Source organism: Phocoena phocoena, chromosome 20 (assembly GCF_963924675.1).
Source record: "Phocoena phocoena chromosome 20, mPhoPho1.1, whole genome shotgun sequence".
Taxonomy (NCBI): Eukaryota; Metazoa; Chordata; class Mammalia; order Artiodactyla; family Phocoenidae; genus Phocoena; species Phocoena phocoena.
This window is the reverse complement of record NC_089238.1, coordinates 31821694-31845197: the sequence shown is the minus strand read 5'-3', so window position 1 is coordinate 31845197 and position 23504 is coordinate 31821694. Positions and strand designations below refer to the sequence as shown.

The 23504-nt window shown below is 55.0% G+C and overlaps 1 protein-coding gene across 1 annotated transcript in view; it reads right to left on the bottom strand.

Annotated features, from left to right (window-relative positions):
* Positions 1-23069, bottom strand: part of CPNE2 (copine 2) — a 31496-nt gene extending 8427 nt beyond the window's left edge. The window contains exons 1-13 of the mRNA XM_065899188.1: positions 22890-23069; positions 20347-20526; positions 18461-18535; positions 16514-16585; positions 15338-15421; positions 14959-15048; positions 13885-13983; positions 13279-13365; positions 11153-11212; positions 9742-9875; positions 7590-7644; positions 2752-2803; positions 1187-1320 (exon numbers count right to left, since the gene is read on the bottom strand). Of these exons, the coding sequence (XP_065755260.1) occupies positions 1187-1320; positions 2752-2803; positions 7590-7644; positions 9742-9875; positions 11153-11212; positions 13279-13365; positions 13885-13983; positions 14959-15048; positions 15338-15421; positions 16514-16585; positions 18461-18535; positions 20347-20526; positions 22890-23069 (1302 nt within the window). The remainder of the gene's footprint in view (positions 1-1186; positions 1321-2751; positions 2804-7589; positions 7645-9741; positions 9876-11152; positions 11213-13278; positions 13366-13884; positions 13984-14958; positions 15049-15337; positions 15422-16513; positions 16586-18460; positions 18536-20346; positions 20527-22889) is intronic.
* Positions 23070-23504: the final 435 nt, after the last annotated feature.

Sequence of the window (23504 nt, the reverse complement as noted above, 5' to 3'; positions counted from 1 at the left end):
GCAAGCCAGGGAGAGAGAGAGGAGAAGAACCTCCAAGCAGAAGAGACGGCAGAACAAAGGATCTGCTGGGAGACAAGTTTGGTGTCTTTGAGGAATAGGAACAAGGTCAGTGGTGGAATGGTCACAAGTAAAGGAAGGGGTGTGGGGTTGCGGGAAGGAGAGGCCAGGAGGGGGTAGGATCTGATGTGCACAGTTAAAGGACCCTCTAGCAGGAGCATGGATAGGAGGGGCAAGAGGGGTAAGGAGACGGCTGTGGTGTCCAATGAGAGATGACAGTGGCCGTAGTAATGGGGAAGCGAGTGAGTTGAGGATAGTATTTTGGAGGCAGAGTGAAAAGGTCAGTCAGGAAAGGACTTCAGCACTTGTGCAGCAACCCTTTCCTTCCAGGGGAGGAGGAAGCCTGCACAGGGGCAGAGGCTGTGGCAGTGGCTCGGGGGCCTGGTCAGGTGAGAGTTGGACCCATGTCCCAGCCCGGGCTCCACCACCCTAGGGCCGGGTGCTGGGTTCCCAGACTTGGCTCAGCTCCTCACGGCAGTAGCCCTGGGGCAGGGGCTGGTGGATGGCAGGCGAGGTGGGCAAGATGACCCTTGGTGACTCCAGCACTGGCACTGGGCCTGGAGCTGGGTGCAGGGAGAGGACCTGGGATGCAGCTGCCCAGGATGGCCGTTTGCCATATATTCCAGATGCCACACAGCAGCCCTGGCAGCCTCGGGCTTGAGCCTCGTCACTGAGCGCTGGACCCGGGCCAGACGGTTCCAAACCCTTCAGCGTGAGGTGGCAGCTGCTCTAATGGGAACTAGGTGGCCCAGAGGGTCAGCCTAAGGGCTGCAGGGACTACAGTCTCCGGGTTTCCCTCTGCCTGGAGGCACTTCCCATTAATCACAGCCCCTATTTCCTACTAAGCACCGAACAAATGGAATTGCTGTCTGTCCTGGAGTCTGTGCTCCAGGAATCCAGAACCAGTCAAGTTGAGCTGCTTCCAACCCCCTTCCCATCCCTGCTGGTAAACTAAGGTGGAGAGGCCGGGGCTCACCTAGGATTTTAGAACAAGGGGAGGCAGAACATCCAGCTCGCCAGCCAGCCCCACGGGTGGGTAGGGTAGGAAGGACAGACCTCCATCTGGCAGGGAAGGCCCAGCTTGTGCCAGCCCTATCCTGCACGTCCACACCAGTCATCACCTACTCACCATGGCTGTCTGCTGCTGCGTGGCTTGGGCCGCAAACCGGGCCACGTGGTTGACGATAGGAGAGAAATTGGTGGGACCGTAGAAGCGGATGTGGGGCAGGCAAGCCGAATATGCCTGGGCGATGCCGTCCACGCCTGCCTCGGGGAGAAGACTCTGGATCAGCCAGGTCCTCCCTGACCCTGCACCCACTCTCATCCCAATTGCTGCCCACCCCAAATGCCCCCTGCCGTGGCCAGTCTGGGCCCTGTGGTACTGGAAGCTCCAGAGGGCAGGGCCAGAGTGGTGTAAAAGTAAAGAGCCCTGAACGTGGAGTCTGACCTTAGTTCCAATTCCTGCCTTTACCACTTCTTAGCTGTGGGATCTGGGGGAAGTTATTTAAGCCTGTTTCCTTGTCTGTCAAGGAGACTAGTAATCTACACCCTCGGGAAGCTGGCAGGAGGGTGTCCAGCAGGCTCCTCCCAGAGAAGGGGCGGGCAGAACCTGCAGTGACACTTTGGGGTCACAGGGAGCCACCTGGAGGTCCATTCTGGACACGCTATGGCTTCTCAGGGTTGCTGGGGGAACTGAGATGCTTGCACAGCTCTGCAGACAGTAGGTGCTCTGTAAATAGCCACCGTTACAAGGCTAAGAATACCCCCTGCTCTGCTGTCCTGTCCAGAAGGCCTCTGGCCAGAGATGAGGTTGACCAATCTGAACTTGGATAAAATATCTCGGCAGACCTACTCCAAACCAGACAGGCCCCAGCAGGAGGACAGGGCCACGCTTTCAGCCAACAGAGGCCCATGGCTTCTGAGTTACAGCATCATCCCCATCGTGGTGACTTGATGCATTTCCTTTCCAAGTACAAACCTGACCCAGCCTCAGGGATTCCCAGGGAAGGTAGATGCTACACCCAAGGCAAGTCCTAGGCTGAAAGCTCTCATGGTGTCAGGAACCACCCTCTTCCATACCCACCTGGGAGCCCCTTCTCTTTCACTGTTTCTTAACTGACTCTGGGAGGCTCAGAAGTCCTCTTAGGCCTGGGGCAGGGAGAGCACAGACACCACTTACGCTGCCTGCCCCTCCCTCTTGCCCAGCACCCCCGCCCAGGCCATGCTCAATCCTTAGGTGCCAAGGCTCCCTGTGGAAGGTGGGGAAACAGGACAAGAATGGGCCCTCCCAGTGAGGGCAGAAGGGAGGTGAGAGGCAGGTGTGTAATTTGCTGCTCTCACCTCCTCCTAGTCTACACAGGGCTTTCTGTCAGCGCTTCCCTTAATTCTCACCTGACCACCCAGTGAGGTGAGCTACCCTGGTATCACACCTCCTTGAGGCAGGTGAGGAGGCAGAGGCCCAGTGGGGTGCAGTGATCTCTCCGAGGTCACGCAGCCAGAAAAGGACAGCAGCTGGCCTTGAATCCAGGGCCACCTGACTCCAAATTCCAGCTTCTCCCCATCTGCCACACTGAGCAAGTGCAAGGGGAGGGGAGAGAAAAAAACAGAAACCAGTACTCCTCCCCCGCATCTGCCCAGGGAGATGGCCAGGCCTGGCGTAAACCCAGGGCAGATGCAGGTGGGCTTGACACTCACCTGAGCAGAAGGGGTTGGTGGGGTTAAAGTTGATGGCAAACTCATGGGAGACCTGAAATGCAGAGAAAATGATGAGCTGAAAGCTTCCTGGCCCAAACCTGGGCCCAGGCCCACCTGCTGCCAGGCAAGGCTCCCTCTGAGGGAACCTGGCTCTTTGCCACCCTGACCCCTGGTCAAGGCTACTGATACCCCTGCATCTACTTTCACCTCCACTGCTGGGTCTGACCCACAGGCCTAACCACCCTCACTTAGTAACAGAAGAAACAGAACCTTCCACACCACCCCAATCTCTTCTGGGGGGTCAGGGCTGTCTATGCCACCTCACCCCACTATAAGAGTCCCTAGGGACTTCCCTTGTGGTGCGGTGGTTGAGAATCCGCCTGCCAATGCAGGGGACTCGGGTTCAAGCCCTGGTCCGGGAAGATCCCACATTCCGCAGAGCAGCTAAGCCCCTGAGCCACAACTACTGAGCCTGCGCTCTAGAGCCCGAAAGCCACAACTACTGAGCCCACGTGCCACAACTACTGAAGCCCGTGCGCCTAGAGCTCAACAAGAGAAGCCACTGCAATGAGAAGCATGCGCACTGCAACAAAGAGTAGTCCCCGCTCACCGCAACTAGAGAAAGCCCACAGGCAGCAACGAAGACCCAAAGCAGCCGGGGGAAAAGAAAGAGTCCTTGAGTAGGGTGGAGATGCATCTGAGGGTGGCAGGTTCAAGGAGCAGTTGGAGTGCTCCCTCGTCACCTGCTTTCACTGTGATGGGGCTATAACTAGAGTTCCACTTCTTTGGGCCTTGAGTGCTTTCCCCATCCTACTAATAAGCACGAGTGCTTGGAAGGGAGCCCACCTTATGCCAGCGAGCCAAACTGGGGCTTAGCTGACAACCCACTTAGAGCTGGACTGGGGGATCAGGAAGCATAATGGGGCCAGAAGGGCAGGGAATAGAGAGCCCTGTCCCAGTTCCTGCAGACCCAGCCCCTAGCCCGGGGGCATCATCAGAGGCTGACCCTGCACACTCCCGGATGCCGCTGGCCTACAGAGGGACTGATAACTAGACCCCATTCAGGACTGTGGGTCAGACTTCAGTGGCTGCAGAACTCAGGGCCTCAGGAGAGGCCAGAGCTCAGATGGTAGGACCACCCTCCCTCCCTCCCCTGCTGCCTCCATCAAAACCCCCACTTGGCCCCTTCCCTGTGAACCGTGTGCCACAGTCTACGTTCAGGGCTTTGCTAGCATCCCCTCACTCCTTCCTCGCAACAGTCCAACGGACGAAGGCCTGGTATTACTCCCTTTTTCTGATGTAAAACCAAGACAGAATGGACCAGAATGTTCCCCCATTTACTGAAGGGGAGAGTTGGGACTACAATTAAATCAGGCTGCCTCCTGAGCTCACAATCCATAAACCCACTAACCTGAGAAGGTGTTCCTCTCCTGAGGAGTTTAAATGGGAGGGTCAAGAGATGTCCAGGGGGAAGGGACCCCCCCCACCCTCGGAGACTGGAGGAGCTCTCCAGTCCAGGCGCAAATCCCAGGCAGATGCTTTAACTCCGAGACACTGCAGAGGGGTGCTGGGAGGCCCTACCAAGCCCGACATCCGTATTTTACAAGTAAACTGACTGAGGCCCAGAGAGGGGAAGTCAGGTGCTGAGGCCACACAGAAGAACAGACCTGAGGCCCAGGTCCCTCAAGCCTGGTAAAGGGGTTGGGCCGCTGACCTTGGGGAGCACTCCTGGGCCAAGACGGGAAGGACTCAGCAGAGGAATTCACCCCATCACTGCCCTGTGGAGAAGACCCCTACCTGTTCAGGGGAATGGGCTTTTCTGTTCTTTGCTCCCTCAGCCCTAAGTGCTTGACGTGGAGCCATTCCCCTGATGCCCCTCTTGGGCCCTGTTCCTGCCCAGGGGCCCTCTTCACCCTGTCCCCAGCCCGGGCTCCAGGTGTGGGGGCTGGAGGTCCTTGTTGCCATGGAAACTTCATGAGCCTCTATAGTGACTAAGAGGGGGGCTTGTACAGAGGGGGCTGAGAGAGGAAAATGGTTGCCAGGGAAACAGGCCTCCCTTGGGCCAACAACTTCCTGCAAAATCAGATTTTAGGAGATTTTACAGACCAAGGGGGAAAAGCCCCCTCCTGATAGGGATGGATTCTGTTTTCTCAGCCACCCAAATTCTTCCTTCTCCATTTTTTTTCCTCTATTAAGGGGAGAGTGGGGCCTGGTGGTCAAGTGGGTGAGGCTGTGGGAGGTTACCCATCTACCCAGGAGGCCTCCCAAGTCATCTACTCCACCCAGCAGCTCCACTTCACAGGTGGAAAAAGAGGTTCAGAGGGGGCCAAGGAATGCCCAGGTCACACGAGAGAGCCACAGCAGAGCTGGGACCAGATCTGGGGGACAGGAGTTCACATTGTCTGTAGCAGCCCAGCCCTCTCCCACACTTGCTGCCCTAGTTTGCCCGAGAAATGCCAGCAAACATGACAAGCTTCCTGGAGGCCACCCCAAGCTGATTAGGGGCCCCTGGGGACTGGCCAGCCACAGGTCTTTGCCCTGGGACTCCCTGCTGCCTTCTGACGATCAATGGTCCCGTTCACCCCACCTGGCCAGGGCCAGCCCATGGTCTTGAGTTACTTAAGAGGCTGTTCCCTCTGGTCCTGGCAGGGCAGTAGATGGTGGCATGGAGGGAGTCGAAGGGATCTCAGAGTGACCATCCTCTCTGAGCCTCAGTTTTCCCATCTATAAAGTGGGGAGAGTCATAAACTGTGCTCCTGTCCACCCCAGACCTTGTGCAGGCCTGTCCTTCAGCCTGATCCCTCTCTTCATCTGACTAACTGGCTCATTTTGAAAGGCCAATGTTTCCTGAGTCCCTCAGCCACTACCCGGGTCAGGGGTCCTCTTGGGGCTCACCTGGACCAGGCCCAGGGAGGGACTGAGGTCCTGAGGGCAGGCAGCTGAGTGGCACGCTCCTTCTAGCTCCTTTCAACTTCCCACACTCAGAGAACCAACACCTCTGTCTGCTCAGGCCCCTGGGCCCCAAATTTACTGTCAACAATCACGTACTGCATGCCTGGAGCCAGACACAGCAAGAAGGAGACCAAGTGCCCTCCCTGAGACAATGAGCAAATCAACACATACAAAGTGACCGCAAAGTTCCAGGGCAGGGAGGAGGGGCCCCAGGTGCGCACGCTCAAGGTAGTCCTTCTAGAGGAAATGATCTCTCGGCTAAGCAGCAGCAATGGGAAGTCAGTGAAAGGGGGCAAAAGGCCAGGGGAAGACCACGTGCAAAGACCCTGAGGTAGGAACGAACGGAAGAAGGTTCATGTGGCACAGCAAGGTTAGAATGAGAGGGAAGGTGAGGGGCCAGGTCTGGCCAGCTCCAGCAGCACGGGGAGGTGGGATAGAGCATCTGCCCTTTCCAAGCCTCGTTCCAGCATCCCTCCTGGCACCACCGGGCACTCCAGCCTGGCCAAGCCCCAGCCTCCCCAGAATTGCCCTGTGACATTTCCAAGGAGGCTTTTGCGCAAGAAAACATCTCATTCAGCCAGAGTTCTTTGGAAGCTGGCTGGTGTCCTAGCAACGAGAGCGCTGGGCCTGGCTGCACCAGCCCGCCCTGCCCCCAGTGGCATCACTGTGTCCGCCCAGAGGCCCAGCTGTGGTCCCACACGGTCCTGCCCCCTACCATACAATGGCCAGCAGGCCACAGAGCCACTCCCTGAAATTCTAGGTGAAAACTGCCCTCTCCGGAGAGGATGTGAGGGGAATGCTCACTCTGGAAACAGCATGTGGTACAGCAGGGCAGACAAGAGGGGCCGCTGGCTGAGACATACATGTAGATTTAGGAGTCCTCTATGCCCACAGCCCCAGGCTTCTCATCAGAAGGGTAGCACATTCTGAGAACAGACATGGGAGTCCACCTGCCCAGATGGAATTCAGGCTCCCTGTTTTGAACGTAACCTTGGACAAGTCATTGAGCCTCTGTTTTTTCACCTGTAATGGACATTGCCCCTTTTCTCCATCCCTCCATCTCGCCCACCATCACCCCAGCCAGTCCCCACTCAGCAGCCAGAGTGAGCTTTCAAGAATGCCAATAACACCCCATGTAGACCCACCCATTGCTTGCTGCATGGCTGGCTCCCCACCTCTCCAGCCACATCTCTCCCCATCCCGCCCATCTTTCATGGAGAGTTCATCACGCCCACCTTCTTTCAGTTCTTCCAACCACCCTGCTCCCTCTGCCTCCCAGACTTTGCACAGGCTATTCTCTCTGCCCTGAACTCTACCTGCCACGTCACCACCTCAAGTCACTCTGCAAACTCCTACTCTCCTTTCCCCTCTTGGCTTAGACCCGACCTCCTCCAGGAAGCCTTCCTGATACCCCCAGGCCAGGTTGGGGCCCTCCTCTAGGGACTGCTGCCCCATTCAGCACTGATGACACTGCCTGTCTTTAGGGCTGCCAGACAGAATACAGGATGCCCAGTTAAATTTGAATTTCAGATAAATAATGGATAATTTTTTAGTTTTAAGTATGTCCCAGGCAATATTTAGGACATACTTAAACAACTTGTTTATATGAAATTCAAACTTAACTGGGTATCCTGTATTTTTATTTGCTAAATCTAGCATCTTCCCCACCTGACTGGGGTACCAGGGGACAGATATCATAACTTATTCCTTGTTCTAGCCCCACTGCCTGCACGAGGTTCAGGCTGAGAAATGCGTGTGGGTTTGGGGTAAACGCAGAGAAGGCAGGGCAACTGGGCCATAGCCCAACCTTTCCAAAGCAGATTCCAGAGAGGCCATACATGCAAATCCCATCTCAGCCAAAAGGAAAACAGTCTGGCTTCACTTACCTTCCAGTCTGGGGGTAACTGCGCCCCAAAGCCAAGAGCTGGAAACATCTTATCACTAATCAGAGAAAGGAGAAAAAAATACTGTGAGACAACCAGACAGGGGCCTCATCTACCCACGCTCACCCTCCCAACCCCCTACCCAGGGCTGGGCCCACTTTGCCTTGCATACTTCCACAGACAAAAAGAAAAAGCTCACCACCTCTAGAAAAATCTCTGTTTGAATGATCTATTGAGCCCAAACCCACTTCTGGGTATCTGGTGAATAAAAGGCTTGACACCTATGGCAGACATTGCTAATCAACCACAGCACTCCTAACCATGGGCCTGAGTACAGCTTCTAGATCCTTCTCAAACGGGGACCTTGGCAATCACTAAACCACAGTCATGATGCAAGTGAAATGTACTGGCTGTTTCTTCACGTCCCTTTTATGGCTGGGAAAAATTCTAAAATGAGAACACTGGCTTGGCGTCCAAGAGCCTAGTCTCATTTTCTACCTGCCCTCCCTCATTCCCCACTCCCCCAGCCCTGGCCACTGACTGTTCCCCAAACACACAGGGCATCTTCACGCTCCAACTTCAATCCTATTACACCCCTTCTTGAACTACCTCTCCCAATCTGTTCCCTGTAGCAAACTCCTACTCACCCTCTAAGGCCCAATTCAAATGGCCCATTCTCTGTGGGTTTCCCTGAGACCCCAGGATGCCTCTCTCTTTGGTGCTCCCATAGCTCCTGTCTCACATGTAAACCGGTCTCTTGGAACCCCACTGATTTCTTCCCTATCTTCCTCCTCGAATGGGATCTCCCTGAGGGCAGGGACTGTATCCCATTTGTTCATTCATTCAACATGTATTTATTGAAGAATCCTCTGGCTGCTGTGTGGAGGACAAACTGTCAGGGACTAGGGCAGAAGCAGGAAGAGCAGTGAGAAGGTTACTGAATCGCTCTGGGCAGGAGGTGATGGTGGCTCAAACAGGCTGGTAGCAGTAGGGGTGGGAGAAGAGGCTGGATTCAAGCATATTTTGAAAGGATTTCCTGAAGGAATGATGGGGGAGATGAGGGAAAGAAAGGAAGTGAAGGGTTTTCAGTGAGTGGTAGTGCCTCTCCCTGAGATGGGGAAGAGGGTAAGAGGGGTAGGGGTGGAGCAAGTGTCCAGTAACGCCTGAATGCCCACGAGAAGGCTCAGCAAAGGGGCTGGGTGGGTAGCTGGATACAAGGGTCTCTGAAGCAGCAACAACAGGCTCCTCCACCCGACCATGCAGGTGGGGACTTCCACCTCCCCTGCTCTGCATGCCGTACCTCTCAATGTGGCCTGGGGTCACAGCCACCCCTTAGGCCCTGAGCCCCCTGGGAGTCAGAAGCTGCACCTTAGGCTGCCTCTCTCAAGGAGGCTGAAGTGCACACAGGATTCCTGAGCCTGCTCTTGTTCCTACCAAATTTGTGGGACCTGCTCCTTTCTCCCCTGCTCCCCATGTGTCCTCCTGGTCATTCCACACTCTGACCTGGAAGTCCGAACAAGCACCATCTGTGACAATGACATCACAACCCTCACGTGATTTCTGGATCCTCCAAGGCCCTCTTGACTTTGCATCTGGCCCAGCCTGTTGGTGGCCACACCCTCTACACTGCTTTCCCTGACTCTCCACTGACCCCACCCCACCCAAAGATCTCCAGGAAGCGTGGTCATGGGAAGAGGACCTACACATGCAGGCTGCTCCTCTGAAGTTCCCAACAGGAGTGAGACTGTTAGACCATTAGGTGGCAGGTACAGGAATCAAAATGTCTGGGTTCCAGTTCCCTGATCTGGGTGACTTTGGATAAATTCTCTATCTACATCCTAGGCCTGTTTTCCCCCAGCTCTAACAGTGGCGGTTGCAGCAATAGCAAACAAATTTCATTTTCTGTCCTGACTCATTTTCTTACTTGGTGTACCGTGTGGAGAAGGATCTCAGTATGGATCTGGGCTCAGTAAGTCAGAGATCAGCAGTTGATTAGCAATGTCTGCCACAGGTATGCACAGGTAACTGCACGCATGTCCTATGCTACTCATTCCTAGGTTTGATGATCTCTGGGTCCCTTCTAGCTTTGAAAAGCTGAACTTCCCAGGATGGATGGAGCCCAAGCTGACTAGTCAGAGTCCCTCCCCAAGCTTACCTGTCATAGTCCTGAATGATCTGCCCAACAGCCCAGATGGCTGACAAATATTCATTGGTGCCCATGGGGTTGATATAGTGCAAAGAGGAAGGGTCGAGGGGATTTCCATTGGAGGCTGTGAAGTCTATCCCAACCTGCAGAGTGGGGGAAAAGGCCACCCAGTGTGGCCAGAGACTCCAGCTCCCTATCTCACCTCCAGGGAACAGACAGGCTGATGGGACACAGAAAGCCCACTTCATCTCCCGGCCCTGACCCACCCTTCCAAAAGATGGTCCAAAACCTGGAAACTTTCTGACTGTATTACTCCTCTGGCTCTAATGTCGTCTGTGGCTCCCTGTTGCCCAAGCATAAAGTCTATTGCCCAGATACGATACAAAGCCAACTAACAGCCCCAAATTCCTTTTCCCCCCTCACTGTCCCAACCCACACACTCATCTACTCCCATTTCGAGGCCTTTTTTCACTCTCTGCAGGGGAGGGGGGCTGTGGTGACCAGTGGGGTTACAGGTCAACAAGGCCAATCCCCTGCACCTCCTTATAGTCCTGCAGATGACTTCCAGCCCCCATGGGATCAGAAGCAGTGATAGAGAGCAGGGAGGCTAGGTGGGAGGTGGGCAGAGTATGGGACCCTGGCAGGAGTTCTCCCCTGGGCTTGAGGCCTCCCTTCGGGTGAGGAACGGGAAAAGTCTATGGGGCATACACTCCAGGCCACCGGCAGAGTGACAGTTCATTCTTCCAATGAGCATATACTGAGCAGGTGCTATGTGCCGGGCACTGAGTGATACACCGAGGGTGGAGGGAAAAAAAAAAAAAACAGTGGCCCCGCACTCAGGACACTCACAGTCACTAGTCGCTCGTGGGACAAGTGAAAAATACTTAAGAAAATTCAGAGTGGCGAGTGCCCTGAAGATAATAAAACAGGAGAAGTGACGAGGAACAGGAGGCATCGGGGGGAGGTGACCTCTGTGTCACAGCCTGCAGGATGGCAGGGCAGCAGCCAAGAGAAGGTTCTGGGGAAGAGCATTCCAGGCAGTGGGAACAGCAAATGCAAAGCCCCAAGACAGAGCAGAGCTTAGCGTGTTGGGGGAGGATCAGTGTGGACGGAGCTGAGTGAGCAAGGATGAGGGCATAGCAGATGAGGCAGGAAGGGAAGTGGGGAGGAATTTGGCTTTTTTTCCTTCTGAGGAAGTGTAACCAGTGACATTCTGAGGGCTGGGCAGCCAGGCCCTGACCTGCAGCTAAGCCCTGACTCAGGCCCATCCACCTATACCCTCTCCTCTGGGCCAGACACGCCCCTTGCCCTGGGGAGGATCCTTCCTGAAGTTTATCCCAAGTCCCTCCTGCTGCAATCATGGCCCAGGCACTTAGGGAGGATCCTCACTGGGGTGCGGTGGGATGGGGGAGAGCCTTACAGTGAACATGAGCTGGCAGCCTCCCAGGATGTAGTCCAGGAAGGAGTAGTCCCGGTTTATCTGGAAGGAATCAGAGGGGTGAGTGGGCCCCTGCCCTGTACCTGAGGGCTTGCCTTCACTTGGCCACGCTCCACAGATGACCTTTGGGGAGTTGTTGCTCTGTGCCCTAACAGGGGTCAAGGAGGCGGAAAAAGGCAGATGGACCTGATCTGATTACAACAAAACCCAAATCCCTCTATGACAAAGCACTCAGAGCAATGGTTACCAATAGGTGGGACACACACACACACACGCATGATGAGTCCAGGCAGTGTCTCACACACACACACGCATGATGAGTCCAGGCAGTGTCTCTCTCACACACACACACACACACACACACACACAATGAGTCCAGGCAGTGTCTCACACACACACACACGCATGATGAGTCCAGGCAGTGTCTCTCTCACACACACACACACACACACACACAATGAGTCCAGGCAGTGTCTCACACACACACACACACGCATGATGAGTCCAGGCAGTGTCTCTCACACACACACACGCATGATGAGTCCAGGCAGTGTCTCACACACACACACGCATGATGAGTCCAGGCAGTCTCTCACACACACACACACACACACAATGAGTCCAGGCAGTGTCTCACACACACACACACGCATGATGAGTCCAGGCAGTGTCTCACACACACACACACACACACACACACACACACGCATGATGAGTCCAGGCAGTGTCTCTCACACACACACACACACACACACACACACACACACACGCATGATGAGTCCAGGCAGTGTCCCAGGGCCCAGTGTAGCCCTTACCAACCTCAACTTTGAACAGAGAGATGCCAGGCCTCTGGCTCAAGGCCTTCTGCTGTAAATTAATAATTAATAAAGCTGCTAAAACATGGTTTGTTTGGATGGTCTTTGCCTCCTTTTGGCAAAGGATACTGGCCTTCCAATTTTGGTGGCATTAGAAAGTTTCCTTTCAAAATAAATGTATTTAAGTAAAAAAAGACACCAAAATGGGGGGACGAGGGGCTGAATACAAAACATAATAAGGCAGGTGGAAAAAATCATGAAGAGGGATGTGAATGACCCAAGTTTCAGAAACAAGGACCCGAAATCATGATGCTGCAACCTGCCAGCTTAACTTCTACAGGGCACTGCTACGTTGTGACCTCACTGAATGCTCACGTAAATCCTAGTCTCCAGACAAGGAAACTGAGGCCTGGGGTCGGCCAGCTGGTAGAGAGAGTGCCAGGACTTGGAACCTTCAGGCCCAGCATCCAGGGTTCTTGCTGCTCTGGCCTGGGCTGCCTTCCTTAATGTTCTACCTGATTCCAGCAGATACATGGCCACCAGATATCCAGGGGGGCCTGGCCCCTGACCTCAGCCTGGCCACTGCCGGTGCAAACTTCATTGTCTTTTTTTTTTTTTTTTTTTTTTTTTGCGGTACGCGGGCCTCTCACTGTTGTGGCCTCTCCCATTGCAGAGCACAGGCTCTGGACGCGCAGGCTCAGTGGCCATGGCCCACGGGCCCAGCCGCTCTGTGGCATGTGGGATCTTCCCGGACCGGGGCACGAACCCGTGTCCCCTGCATCGGCAGGCGGACTCTCAACCACTGTGCCACCAAGGAAGCCCCAAACTTCATTGTCTTTGTGGACTTCAGTGGCCCCAGTTACACCACGGGCCAGTAACCTCAGCCCTCACTAGTGTCACTGCCAGAACACAGGTCACCCTGGCCGGATATCCTCTGCCCCTCTGATGCTGAACATGCAATGGGCAAGCCTGGGAAGCAGTAACTCCCTATAGTTACGCTCCAACAAGGAAACCCTGGAAGGTCATCGCATGCCCTCCTTGACTTCCACAAAGGAATGTGATATGAGACTAACATTTTACATGCTTTACCTTGTTAACCTTCCCATTCTATAGATGAGGAGACTGAGGCCCAGAGAGGTTAAGCTCAGGTCACAGAGCCAGGACATGGCAGAACCAGGATTTGAACCCAGGCCTTGCTGGCTCCAAACCCAACACTCTGTCTCTTGTGCAGCGATATACCTCTGTGTGACCCCAAACCGGGACTGTGCCCCATGCCCACCCATGCTGGCTCACCTTGCAGGAACGCAGGATAATGATGCCGGAGTTTTTATAGTTCTTCTTCTTCTTCTGCTTCTTGGGGTTGATACACTCAAACTCCCGCTGGGCAACATAGAAGAAAGAGGAGCTCAGCTTGGGGCTTCTGTGGGGACTGACCCTCTCCTGGGCCCCAGAATCTACTCCACAGGGGCAGCATGCCTCCTCCAGGAAGCCCCCCGCCCCAGAAATGTTTCCTGCCACCTTAGGCTCATGCCAAGCTATATCTGCCCAAGGTCAGAAGATGTGCATCTGCCCTCCATCCCCAGACAACTCATCCATGTCATGTCCACTCATGCACCCAGAACTGTTGCCCAGAGCCTGGCTTCTCAGAGTTAAATAGCTCCCCCAAGTACTCACTATGCACTAGGTACTTTACCTGTTTAACCTCACTTAATTCCCACTCTACTCTTCTGCCTCCACTTGACAGATGGGGAAACTGAGGCTCAGAGAGATTAAATGTCTTGCTCAAGGTCATAAGGCAGAGAGGTGGGATCTGGGCCCCAGTCTGCCTGATTCAAAAACCTGTGCCCCTTCCCCATCCCCTGCCGAGGTCCTGGGGTCACGCACATGTGCACATCTTACCGGGATGCCGTCACGAGCCTCACACATCTGTGACACCGAGGTCTGGAACTCACCGATGAAGTCATGGCCCCCGTCGTTGTCATAGTCATAGCACATAACCTGGAGTGGGTCCAGCGAGTCACCCCAGAGCTGCCCCACAGGAGGCACTCGCCAGCTCCTCTCAGCTCCCTGAGCAAATCCCATGCCTTTTTTGGGGGGTGGTACCTCCCTCTCCCCTCCAGATCTGACTAGCTGGCTTGGGATGATGCCGGTAGCTCCTGAACCGCCTCCTGCAGGAAGCCTTCCATGATTGCCGGGAAAAGGAGAAAGGGTGCCCGCTCTAGTAATGGAGGCCATTCCCTCTGGAGCAGGAAGCTGCACACCTCACACACCTGACACTGGGCTGCTAATCTATCTTGGGTTGTGGCCCACCTGGCCTCATGGGCCATGGTCTGGAGTCCTCCCTAGACTGCTATTTTTTTTCCTGAGATGGGCACAAAAAGTCCCAGCTTGATATGCTCTCTAACTTAGCTGCCATGACACTCCTAGAAGGAAGGCAGGGATTGTTGTACCCATTGTACTGACGGGTAAACTGAGGCCTTGAGTGGGAAGCACTTGCCCAAAGTCTCACAGTGGCAGTAGTAGACCCAGAACTAGAACCCAAGTTTCCTGGTGCCCTGCCTGGGGATCCCTACATGGTCTCAGGGCCTCGCCCCACCTCGTCTGCTCTCAGACGTGGCCCCTGAGGACTTAGGGCTTTCAGAGACTAGTAATCATCACCTTCATCACAGCAACAACACTTGGCTGTTTCCAAGGTGATTCTGCATTCATTATCCTAGCTAGCAGCACACAGCCCTCCGGAAAAAAAGAGCAGTCACTCTGTTCCCATTTTAGACAAGGGAATCACAGAGATGAGGGCCCTGCCCAGATCACTCAGAGGGTCAGGGAGACCTGGGACAAGGGCTCAGGTCTCCTGCCCCTCCCCCCACAGGGTTCTTTTTCCAGAGCTTTGCCAAGGCACCCCCAGGAAGCCTCAGGTAACCAGGAGGCCAGAGCTGGTAGGGTGGGCAGCAGGGTTCCCATAGCCCCCCTCACCTGAATGGGCTTCTCCACGTCCCCATCACACAGGGACACCAATGGCACAGTGAATGGCTTCCACACGGGGTCCAGAGTGTACTTGATCACCTGCAGGACAGTGAGGGGCAAGGGTGAACTCAGGCCCAGGGCCAGTACAGCTCTGGGGTTGGGCCAGCCCAATGGGACAGGGAGTGGCAAGGTGGAGAGACCCACAGCCATGCCTCTGGGGATGGAAGTGAGCATCCCTGTGATGGGGAGGGAACAAGTCCTTTAGGGGCCAGTTTGGGTTTTCCTGTGTACCGCAGGGCTGTGACTGCCTAGCCCCGTCCTGAGCTGTTGGGTGTGGCTGGACTACAGACCCACTGGCTCAGAGACCCCTGGAGCCCCACACACCCACCTCAGTCCTGTGGACCAGCATCCACTTGCCATCACCTCCTGGTTTATAAAACTCGAGAAATGGGTCTGACTTCCCAAAGAGGTCCTGGAGGAAGCGGGAGGATGTGGGTGGGTGAGGAAGGCATAATTCCACCGGATTCAGATGGGGTGGGGGTGTGGCCCCACTGCCTCCCACACCTGGCGTCAGGAGTGAGGGCTGTGGGCAGAGCCAGCCTGGCCCCTCTCCCCTCAGCCTCTGCAGGGCTCAGCAGATGCCCAGGGCAGTTGCAGCCCCCTGGGACCAAGCAGCAGCCCCAGGAGAAACTGCCCCATCCTGGGGTTACCAGAGCTTGGGCTCAGAGACCCTAAGACCCGGAGCCTGTAGAAGTTACAATTCCAGCATCTTCAGTGGGGCAGGACGTCAAGAGGGAGACTGTTCCCAGGGCAGAGGGAGGCACCCAGCAGGATGGGATTTTAATTCATTTTAGTGGGATTCTGAAAAGCAGAAGAGTCCTTTAAACCTCCATTTATTTAAGCAAACATGGACTCTCAAGAGGCTATATTCAAGAGGGGGAGACATAAAATAAATGAGTAAGTAATACATATGAGGCAGAATTAGCGTTAAGGAGACAAATAAAGGAGGAGGGGGTGGGATATCAGGGACCACTGCAATTTCAGGGAAGGCCTCACTAGGAGGTGACGTGGAGGTGAGAGAGGGGCCTGTCATGAGACTATTCAGGGTAAAGAACATCCCAGGCAGAAAAGACAGCAAGTGCAAAGGTCCTGAGGCAGGACGGTGCCTGGTTTAATCCTAGGACAAGGAAGAGGCTGATTTGGCTAAAACAGAATGAAAGTAGGGAATGCAGAAGGGGTGAGGTCAGGGAGTCGGGGGGAGCTGAGGACACATCAGGTGGGGTCCTGTAGGTTACTGTAAGGACCCTAGCATTTACACTACGTGGGATGGGGAGCCCCAACGAGTGGGTTTCCAGCCATGTCTTGAATATCTCTAAGTGATAGGAAACTCACTACCTCAGTGGTGAAGCAGTCCTAATTTGGGGTGGCAGTAGGGCCGTGTGCTATGGACTTGTCCCTGGAGGGGCAATGAAGGTGGTGGCCAGAACCCCCAGGCCACACAACCCCAGGGCTGGGGGAGGGTTCCTGCTCCTTGATGGAGAGCCCCCTCCCTTGCCTGCCTCACCTTCTTGTCCAGCTTCCTGCCCACCAGGCTCAGCGTGATGACCCGATTGTCTGAAAGCTCCTGGGCAGCAATCTGTAAGGCCAGAGGAACGTCGGGGGTCGGGGTCTGTCCTGAGACTCCCTCTGGCCTCCGTTCAGGCAGGCTGGACACAGGTTGCCCCAGGAGTCAATTCTCCAGGGCTAGGAGGGGAGTGGTGGGGAAGAGTAGTGCCAGGTGACCTGGGACGAGTCTCTCGTCTTCCTCAAACCTCAGTTTCCATCTCTGGAAGATGGGGATAATAACCCTTCTGGATATGAGGAATCAGAAAGTGACCCCAATGTGGCTCAAGAGATGGGCCATGAGATGGTGCGGGGGGAGATGAAGCAGGGACCAAACATGGAGGGTGGTCTTGAGCCCTAGAGAGAGGCTCTGGGCCAGCGAGCAGCCTGACAGACCCTCTCATGTCCCCACTGCAGATCCAGGGAGCACAGACAACCACCTCAAAACACCAAGGTGTCGGAAATTCTAACAACTGCACTGTGCAGCCAGGGAAACTGAGGCTCGGGGCAGGCAAGGGACCACCCGAGCTCTCTCTGCTGTCTCGTCAGCTCACACCACTCATCTATCCTCCATGCCCTTCCCATCAGCCATGGCCCTCTGCCCCAGGCCAGCCAGTGATGCACCACCTGGGTGACCTCGAGGCTGCCATCTACCCTCTCTGGGCCTCTCCCTCTCACCTCCCCAGAGTGGCAGGGAAGGCCCTCTGGCCAACAGCAACCCAAGTGGGTAGGGCTCTCCCTCGGCTAGGACTTCCTCTGCTCCCACACCTCTGGGATGGCCTCACCTAACGAGCTATTTGACCCTGAGAACCACAGACAGAGGCCAGGCTAGAGGCCCCTTCTCCCCTTCCCCACCTCCAGCTGAGACCTGCTCAACAACCCCATAGGGTAGGCCCTATTACTGCCCCCATTTCATAAGAGGACAGAACCCAGGTCTGGAGGCGAACTGCTGGAAACGCTGGAGGTTGGCATACCCACTGGGTGGGGTCCTTCTGGGCTGGCTTCCATGTGGAGGGCAGCTGGCTTGTGAAGGCATTTAGATGGGGAGGTTTTAAACCCCAAGAGATGGGGGAGGCTGGGAGGGGACATTCCAGGTGGCAGGAACAGTGGATGAGGGCCTGGGGTAAGTGCAGGGTATGCTAAGAATTCAGTTTGCCTTGAACACAGGCCATGGACATGAACGGGGTAAAAAACAGCTGAGACTGCTGGGTCCCTCCCAGCCTGGAATGCATGGCTCCACAGGCAGTGGGGAGCCAGGAAGGCTCCAGGGCAGGGGAGTAAGGCCTGTGAACACACACAGGTACAGCCCTCCTCCCTCCAGAAGCCCTGGCGTCACACAGGCTCTGAAGAGGGACAATCTAGGAGCGAACCTCACTAGCTGAACCGCCCAAAGGCATTTCCTCTCTGGGATTCAGTTCCCTCATCTGTAAAACCAGGTTTCCCCGCCTTCCGGAATTCTAATGACCGAAGAGCTCAGCCGCTCAAAGGGCCTGCGCATCGCAAGAATCACTGCGCTTCACAGGGATCACTGCGCATTGCAGCCACAAGCAGAGTTCCGATGGGCAAGGCCCTGAAACGCCTGAAAGTCGCCCAAGAGGCCAGTGCCGGGAGTGGATGCAGGGAGGGCTCTGGAGGCCTCCAGGGAGGAGGAGTAGCGCCCCTGCCTGGGGAGCCACCGTGGGCACCCCTGGCAGTGCCCCCCACTCCCTGGTTTGGCAGCCCCAACACATCATATGTGGAGCCAGGAGCCTGTTGCTAAGAGACCTGTTGCTAAGTTGTAAGTTGGGCCTTTTTACTCCAAACAAAGCTGGTGATTATCTGCCAGTGAAGTGGCCCATTGATGGGGGAGGGCAGTGGGCAGTGTGTGGGGGGCCTGCAGAGAGCAGAGAGCGGGGAGCAGGGCTGGTACCGTAATCAAGCCCTTCCCCGCAGGCTTGTCATTCATCAGCAGCAGAGGCTGAGTGATCTTCTTGCTGGAGACGATCTGGAGGGAGAGAGGAGAGGCACTCACTCTGAGGGCTGGGGAAGAGACCCAGGGAGGAAAAAATCCTCAACAGGCACTGCTCACAGCACTATGCTCCATGCCAGGCGCTGGCTAAACCTCCCCCTGCGTGATCCCCGCCATGGGAGGCAGACAGCAACCACTGCTAACCCCACCAGGCAGCTGAGGAAACTGAGGCCCAGAGAGGTTAAGACACTTGCCCGAGGTCCCACAGCTGGGACAGAATCCCAGCAGTCGGATTCTGCTGACCTGGATGTCCCCAGGAAAAGGCTCTTGTAAGGCTCACTTTCTGGAGACTGCTGAAGGGAGGTTAGCCACGTAACTGCCTCCCCCAGAGTCATCCAGAGACCCCCACCCTCCCTCAGGGTGTGATCCCTGATGGAGAGGATCAAACCCTGACTCCTCCTATGTATTTTCATTGCTTTGAATAGTGAATACATTCACACAGAGTTCAAGGATCAATACAATATAGAAAGGACAAGTGGAACACATTGTGAGTCTCGCTCCCACTGGTCTCTGTACACCCCATTCCTACACCCTCCTTGTGCCACCACAGTTCTGTTTCTTGGGGAAAAGGCCAGTGTTTCTTTGTGCCAATGTGAGCATGTTCCTAGTCTCCCTGTGCTACTTCTTCTCCCTAGGTCCACTCTGCCCTTCTCCACCTTCTCTATGCCACTGCGGACTGCATCACCTGGCTCCCCTGTCTTACAGCTTGTTGGGGTTCAGCCAATGGGGGTGCCAGCAGGAGCTAGGAGAGCAGGAGGGGAGAAGGGCTGGGCTGAGCCTTGGCGGAAGGTTTGTTGCTCATCATTGGCCTCGGCTCCAGTCCAGAGGCCTCCCCGTGGTGGCCACAGCTCTCCCCAGGACCTGGCAACACCACTTCCTGCCCCGCCCCTCCCTCCAGGCTAGGGGTGGCTGGGCTTCTGGCAGGTGTCAGCCCTGTAAAGGTTTCCTCACCCCTTGTCGGTTCCTGCCCCTGCCCACTGGTCCTAGAGCTCTCTCCTCGGTTACCCTTTGAGGGTGTAGACACATGGCGGGGACCCTGAGAGACACACCCCACTTCTTACGTAACTGCTGGGCCCTTGCTTTTTTCATTGAACATCATCTCCGGGAAGGCCCAGGGCATTTCAGTCTCCACTAGAACCTCTCGAAGCATTTTCCGTTTTATTCACCCACCATCCCTATAGACTGGGCAGAGAGCTCATCACTATCCGCAAGTAAAATATGGGGAGAGTGAGGCTCAGAAGGGTGTGGGGCTCGCCCTAGGGCACATAGCCATTAACAATGATCGGAACTTGTATCAGGAGCTCTTAGCCCTGCAACCCCCATAAGCTCACCAAGGAGTGAGCTGGAGGGGGAAATGTGGCCCACAGAGGGAAAGGAAGATGCCCAACGTCACACAGTGAGCCAGCCATCAAGTGGGACTATCGTGGGTGTCTTGGTTGCTGGTCAGATGCTCCCATCCCAGGAAGTCAAGACCACACTTACTTACTTCTACCACTGAGCAGCTCTGGCCACAGGGCGCCCCACTCCTGTGTGGCACTGTGCTCAGTGTCTTCCGAGGGGAACTCTTCAGCCTGGCCCCAACCCCACCTGCCTACTTCCCCCTTTCTGTGCCTGCTGGCCCCCAAGGCTGTCCGCATTTGTGATGCCACCTCGGGAGCCAGGCGGGAAAACAGGACCAGGGAAAGCAGGCAGCAGCAGACTCTCCAGGGGGCTGCCCCATCCTTGGGAGCCAGGTGACTTATGGCAGCACTGCACTGACCCCGCCCTCCTGGAGGAGCCCGGCTCACCGTGCCCAGGCTGCAGGAGAACTGGCCCAGGAAATCATGCTCCTCGAGCTGCGTGCTGGACTTGTCCTGGTCAAACAGGGCAAACTTGAGCTTCTGCACTTCCTCAAAATGGTAGTCAAGGACGAACTTCTTGGAGAAAGCGGGGTTGAGGTTGTTGACTGCAGTTTCTGTCCTGTCATACTGGCAGAGGGCAGGGAAACAGGTGTCAGAGTCAAGTAGCTGTTTCAGCCCTTCTTGGGCTACAGGGAATCATGGTGCTTACTTGCTAAACACCCAATTCTGTGCCAGGCACTCATGGCCAGTTACCCAGATGGCTGAAACAATCATTACTCCCAGCTCACAGATAAGGACACTGAAGCACAGAGAGGTTAAGTGACTCACCCAAGGTCGAACAGCTAGAGGGCAGGGCCAAGATTTGAACCCAGTCCTGACTCTACCATTCACACTTTTTTTTTTTTTTTTTTTTTTTTTTTTGCAGTACGTGGGCCTATCACTGTGTGGCCTCTCCCATTGCAGAGCACAGGCTCCGGACGCACAGGCTCAGCGGCCATGGCCATGGCTCACGGGCCCAGCCGCTCTGCAGCAATGTGGGATCTTCTCGGACTGGGGCACGAACCCGTGTCCCCTGCATCAGCAGGCGGACTCTCAACCACTGCGCCAACAGGGAAGCCCACCACTCATACTTTTAACACACTGGTCCTGACTCCATACCCAGGTTCCAAGGTAAGAGGTCGGACCCTGTCCCTGCCTAGGTTAAGTGACAGAGGGAGTCCCTTTTCCCATCTGGACCTCAGTTTCCCCTTCTGTAAAGTGAAAGGATTTGACACCTGTGGCTTTCATCCTTTATATTTGGGGAGAACCCTTTTTTCAAATCACATTTTACATGGAAGCTGAGAGAAGAAACAGAGAGAAGGAGGGGTACTTAGCGGGGAGGTGAGGTCAGGGGTTCCCCATCTCCCCGGAGGCAGGTGTCTGTACCCTCCTCAAACCCTGGAACGTCAAAACCAGGAACCGAGCGTCCCCTACCTAGAGTGGAGACCGAGGCCTGGGGAAGGGCAGGGCCTTGCACTGTGGGTCTCTGGTGGGGCTGGGACAGGAACCCCGCCTCCCGGCCTCTCTGCACTGAGGCCCCAAACCGCGGAATCTGGGTGACAGTCTATTTTAGGGCCTGGGCTGTGTTGATTTTTCCTCCCACCCATCCCATTTCCAAGGGCCAGAGAGCAGCAGGGACGGAAGAGGTCTTGGCCCTGAGCTATTTTTAGCCAGGGTGTCTGGCCTGGGTGGGAGCGAGATTGTCAGGGAGGGTGGGGGGCATGTCATGAGTGGGGGTGGGTGCAGTGGGGGAGGACATCACTCCCCGAGGGGCAGGGGCGGGGGGAGTTCCGGAGACCTGTCAGAGGGGACTCTGGACATGCTGGCCTCAGGCCTGGGGCTTCCCCCAGCAATCCTCGGCTGACCTCATGCCCCACCTCCCACTTCTGGCTGTACCACCAATGTGCTCGGTAAGACAGGTAAGTCCCTCCCCGCTCTGGGCCCCAGTTCTCCTCTGTAAAATGGGTCAACAATCCCAGCCCATTTCCTTGGCATCAATAAGAAGGAGCCAACATCTGTGGAAATTTTTTGTAAACCACAGTATGTTCTGTGGGACGCCCACTGAGGCCTCATTAAATAACTATGAAAAATAGAAACATATTTTGGAAATTTTATATGCATGTAAAACTGTCTGGAAGGCTGGATACCAAACCATTAACAGTTGGTTCTCCCTGACAGGCGGGTTCCCAACCATTTTGATTTTCTTCTCTAGGTCTACCTGGATTTTCTAAATTTACTGCAATGAATATAGACCCCTTTCGGAATAGGAAACAAAGCCATTTTTAAATGTTGAAAGTCTTAACAGTTTGGATTTCTTAATAGCCTTCCTTAAGCTGCATCTTTCCCCAGCCCTCAGGCAAAAGTCTTGCAGCTCAGAAGTCGTTGGCTATGGCACCATCAACATCCCCAGCTCTGGGACTCTCCAAGGTAGGCAGGGAAAGAAAATCCTCATTTCACAGATGAGGAGACAGGCTCAGAGAGGGATAGCCACCTGCCCAAGGCCACACAGCAGGGAGTGACAGAGCTGGGTCTTGGTCCAGCTCTGGGACCAAAGCCTGAGTTCCCTATTTCTCTGTTTGCTCCTCACTGACTGTGCTCATTTAGGAATAAGAGGGGAAAGTTATTTTAAAAATGAGAGCAAGCATTTTGCAAAACTCTAAGGTTTTAACTATATATTATAGTAACTTAAAGTATTATAGAACACTAAATATAAAATTATATAAATATAAATCTATGAATTATAATAAACACAAATATAATTATTTTAAGTACTGTTATAAACATTTTAAATAAAATATGATTTTCAGAATAACAATTTTCTAAGTAACCCCCGGCCCACACTGCAAGTACTTCCGAAGGCCTGACCCCAGGTCCCTGGGATGCAGTGAGAGCCCCTCCCCAGCGACCGAGCCACCCTCCACCCATTGCAACTGCACACAGAGGGGCCTCACCTCGCTCCACCTGCCATTATTCTCTGTGAAGAGGACACAGAAGGGGTCGGACTTAGAGGTGACGTCCCGGTCCAGCAGGTTCTGGCCGCTCACTGACAACTCCACCTTGCACACGCAGTACTGGGAGCCCACGGGGACCACCCCCGGTGCTGGGGCACCTCCACCCGGCGTGTAGGCCATGGGGGTCGGCAACGGCGGCAGCAGCTCCTCGCAGTCTGAGGGGACAGCATTGGGGGTCAGAGAGGGGACAGACACCTGCTGTGCCACTCCACCCCGGGGAGGCGTCACCACCTGACCCTCAAGGTGTGGTTAAAGATGGAAGAAAAGGAGTGTGTGTGGGGCGGGGTGGCAGTGGGGAGGATGACATGGGCAAAAGCTTGGAGAAAGAATGCAGGAAATGCGTGAAAAAGGAGTCTCCGGTAGGTGTGTTTAGTTTGTCTTTAAAGTCATTCTCTGCTTTGGTCCGTCTTTACCTGTGAGATACACACAGGTCCAAGCTGCCCCTGTCAGATCAGCAACAAATCACAGTGGACACAGGCATCCCAATCATTTTGCCAGGAAAACCTGGGCTTCTCCTGAGCAATTGACATATCGGCATCTTGCGGCTACGACGGA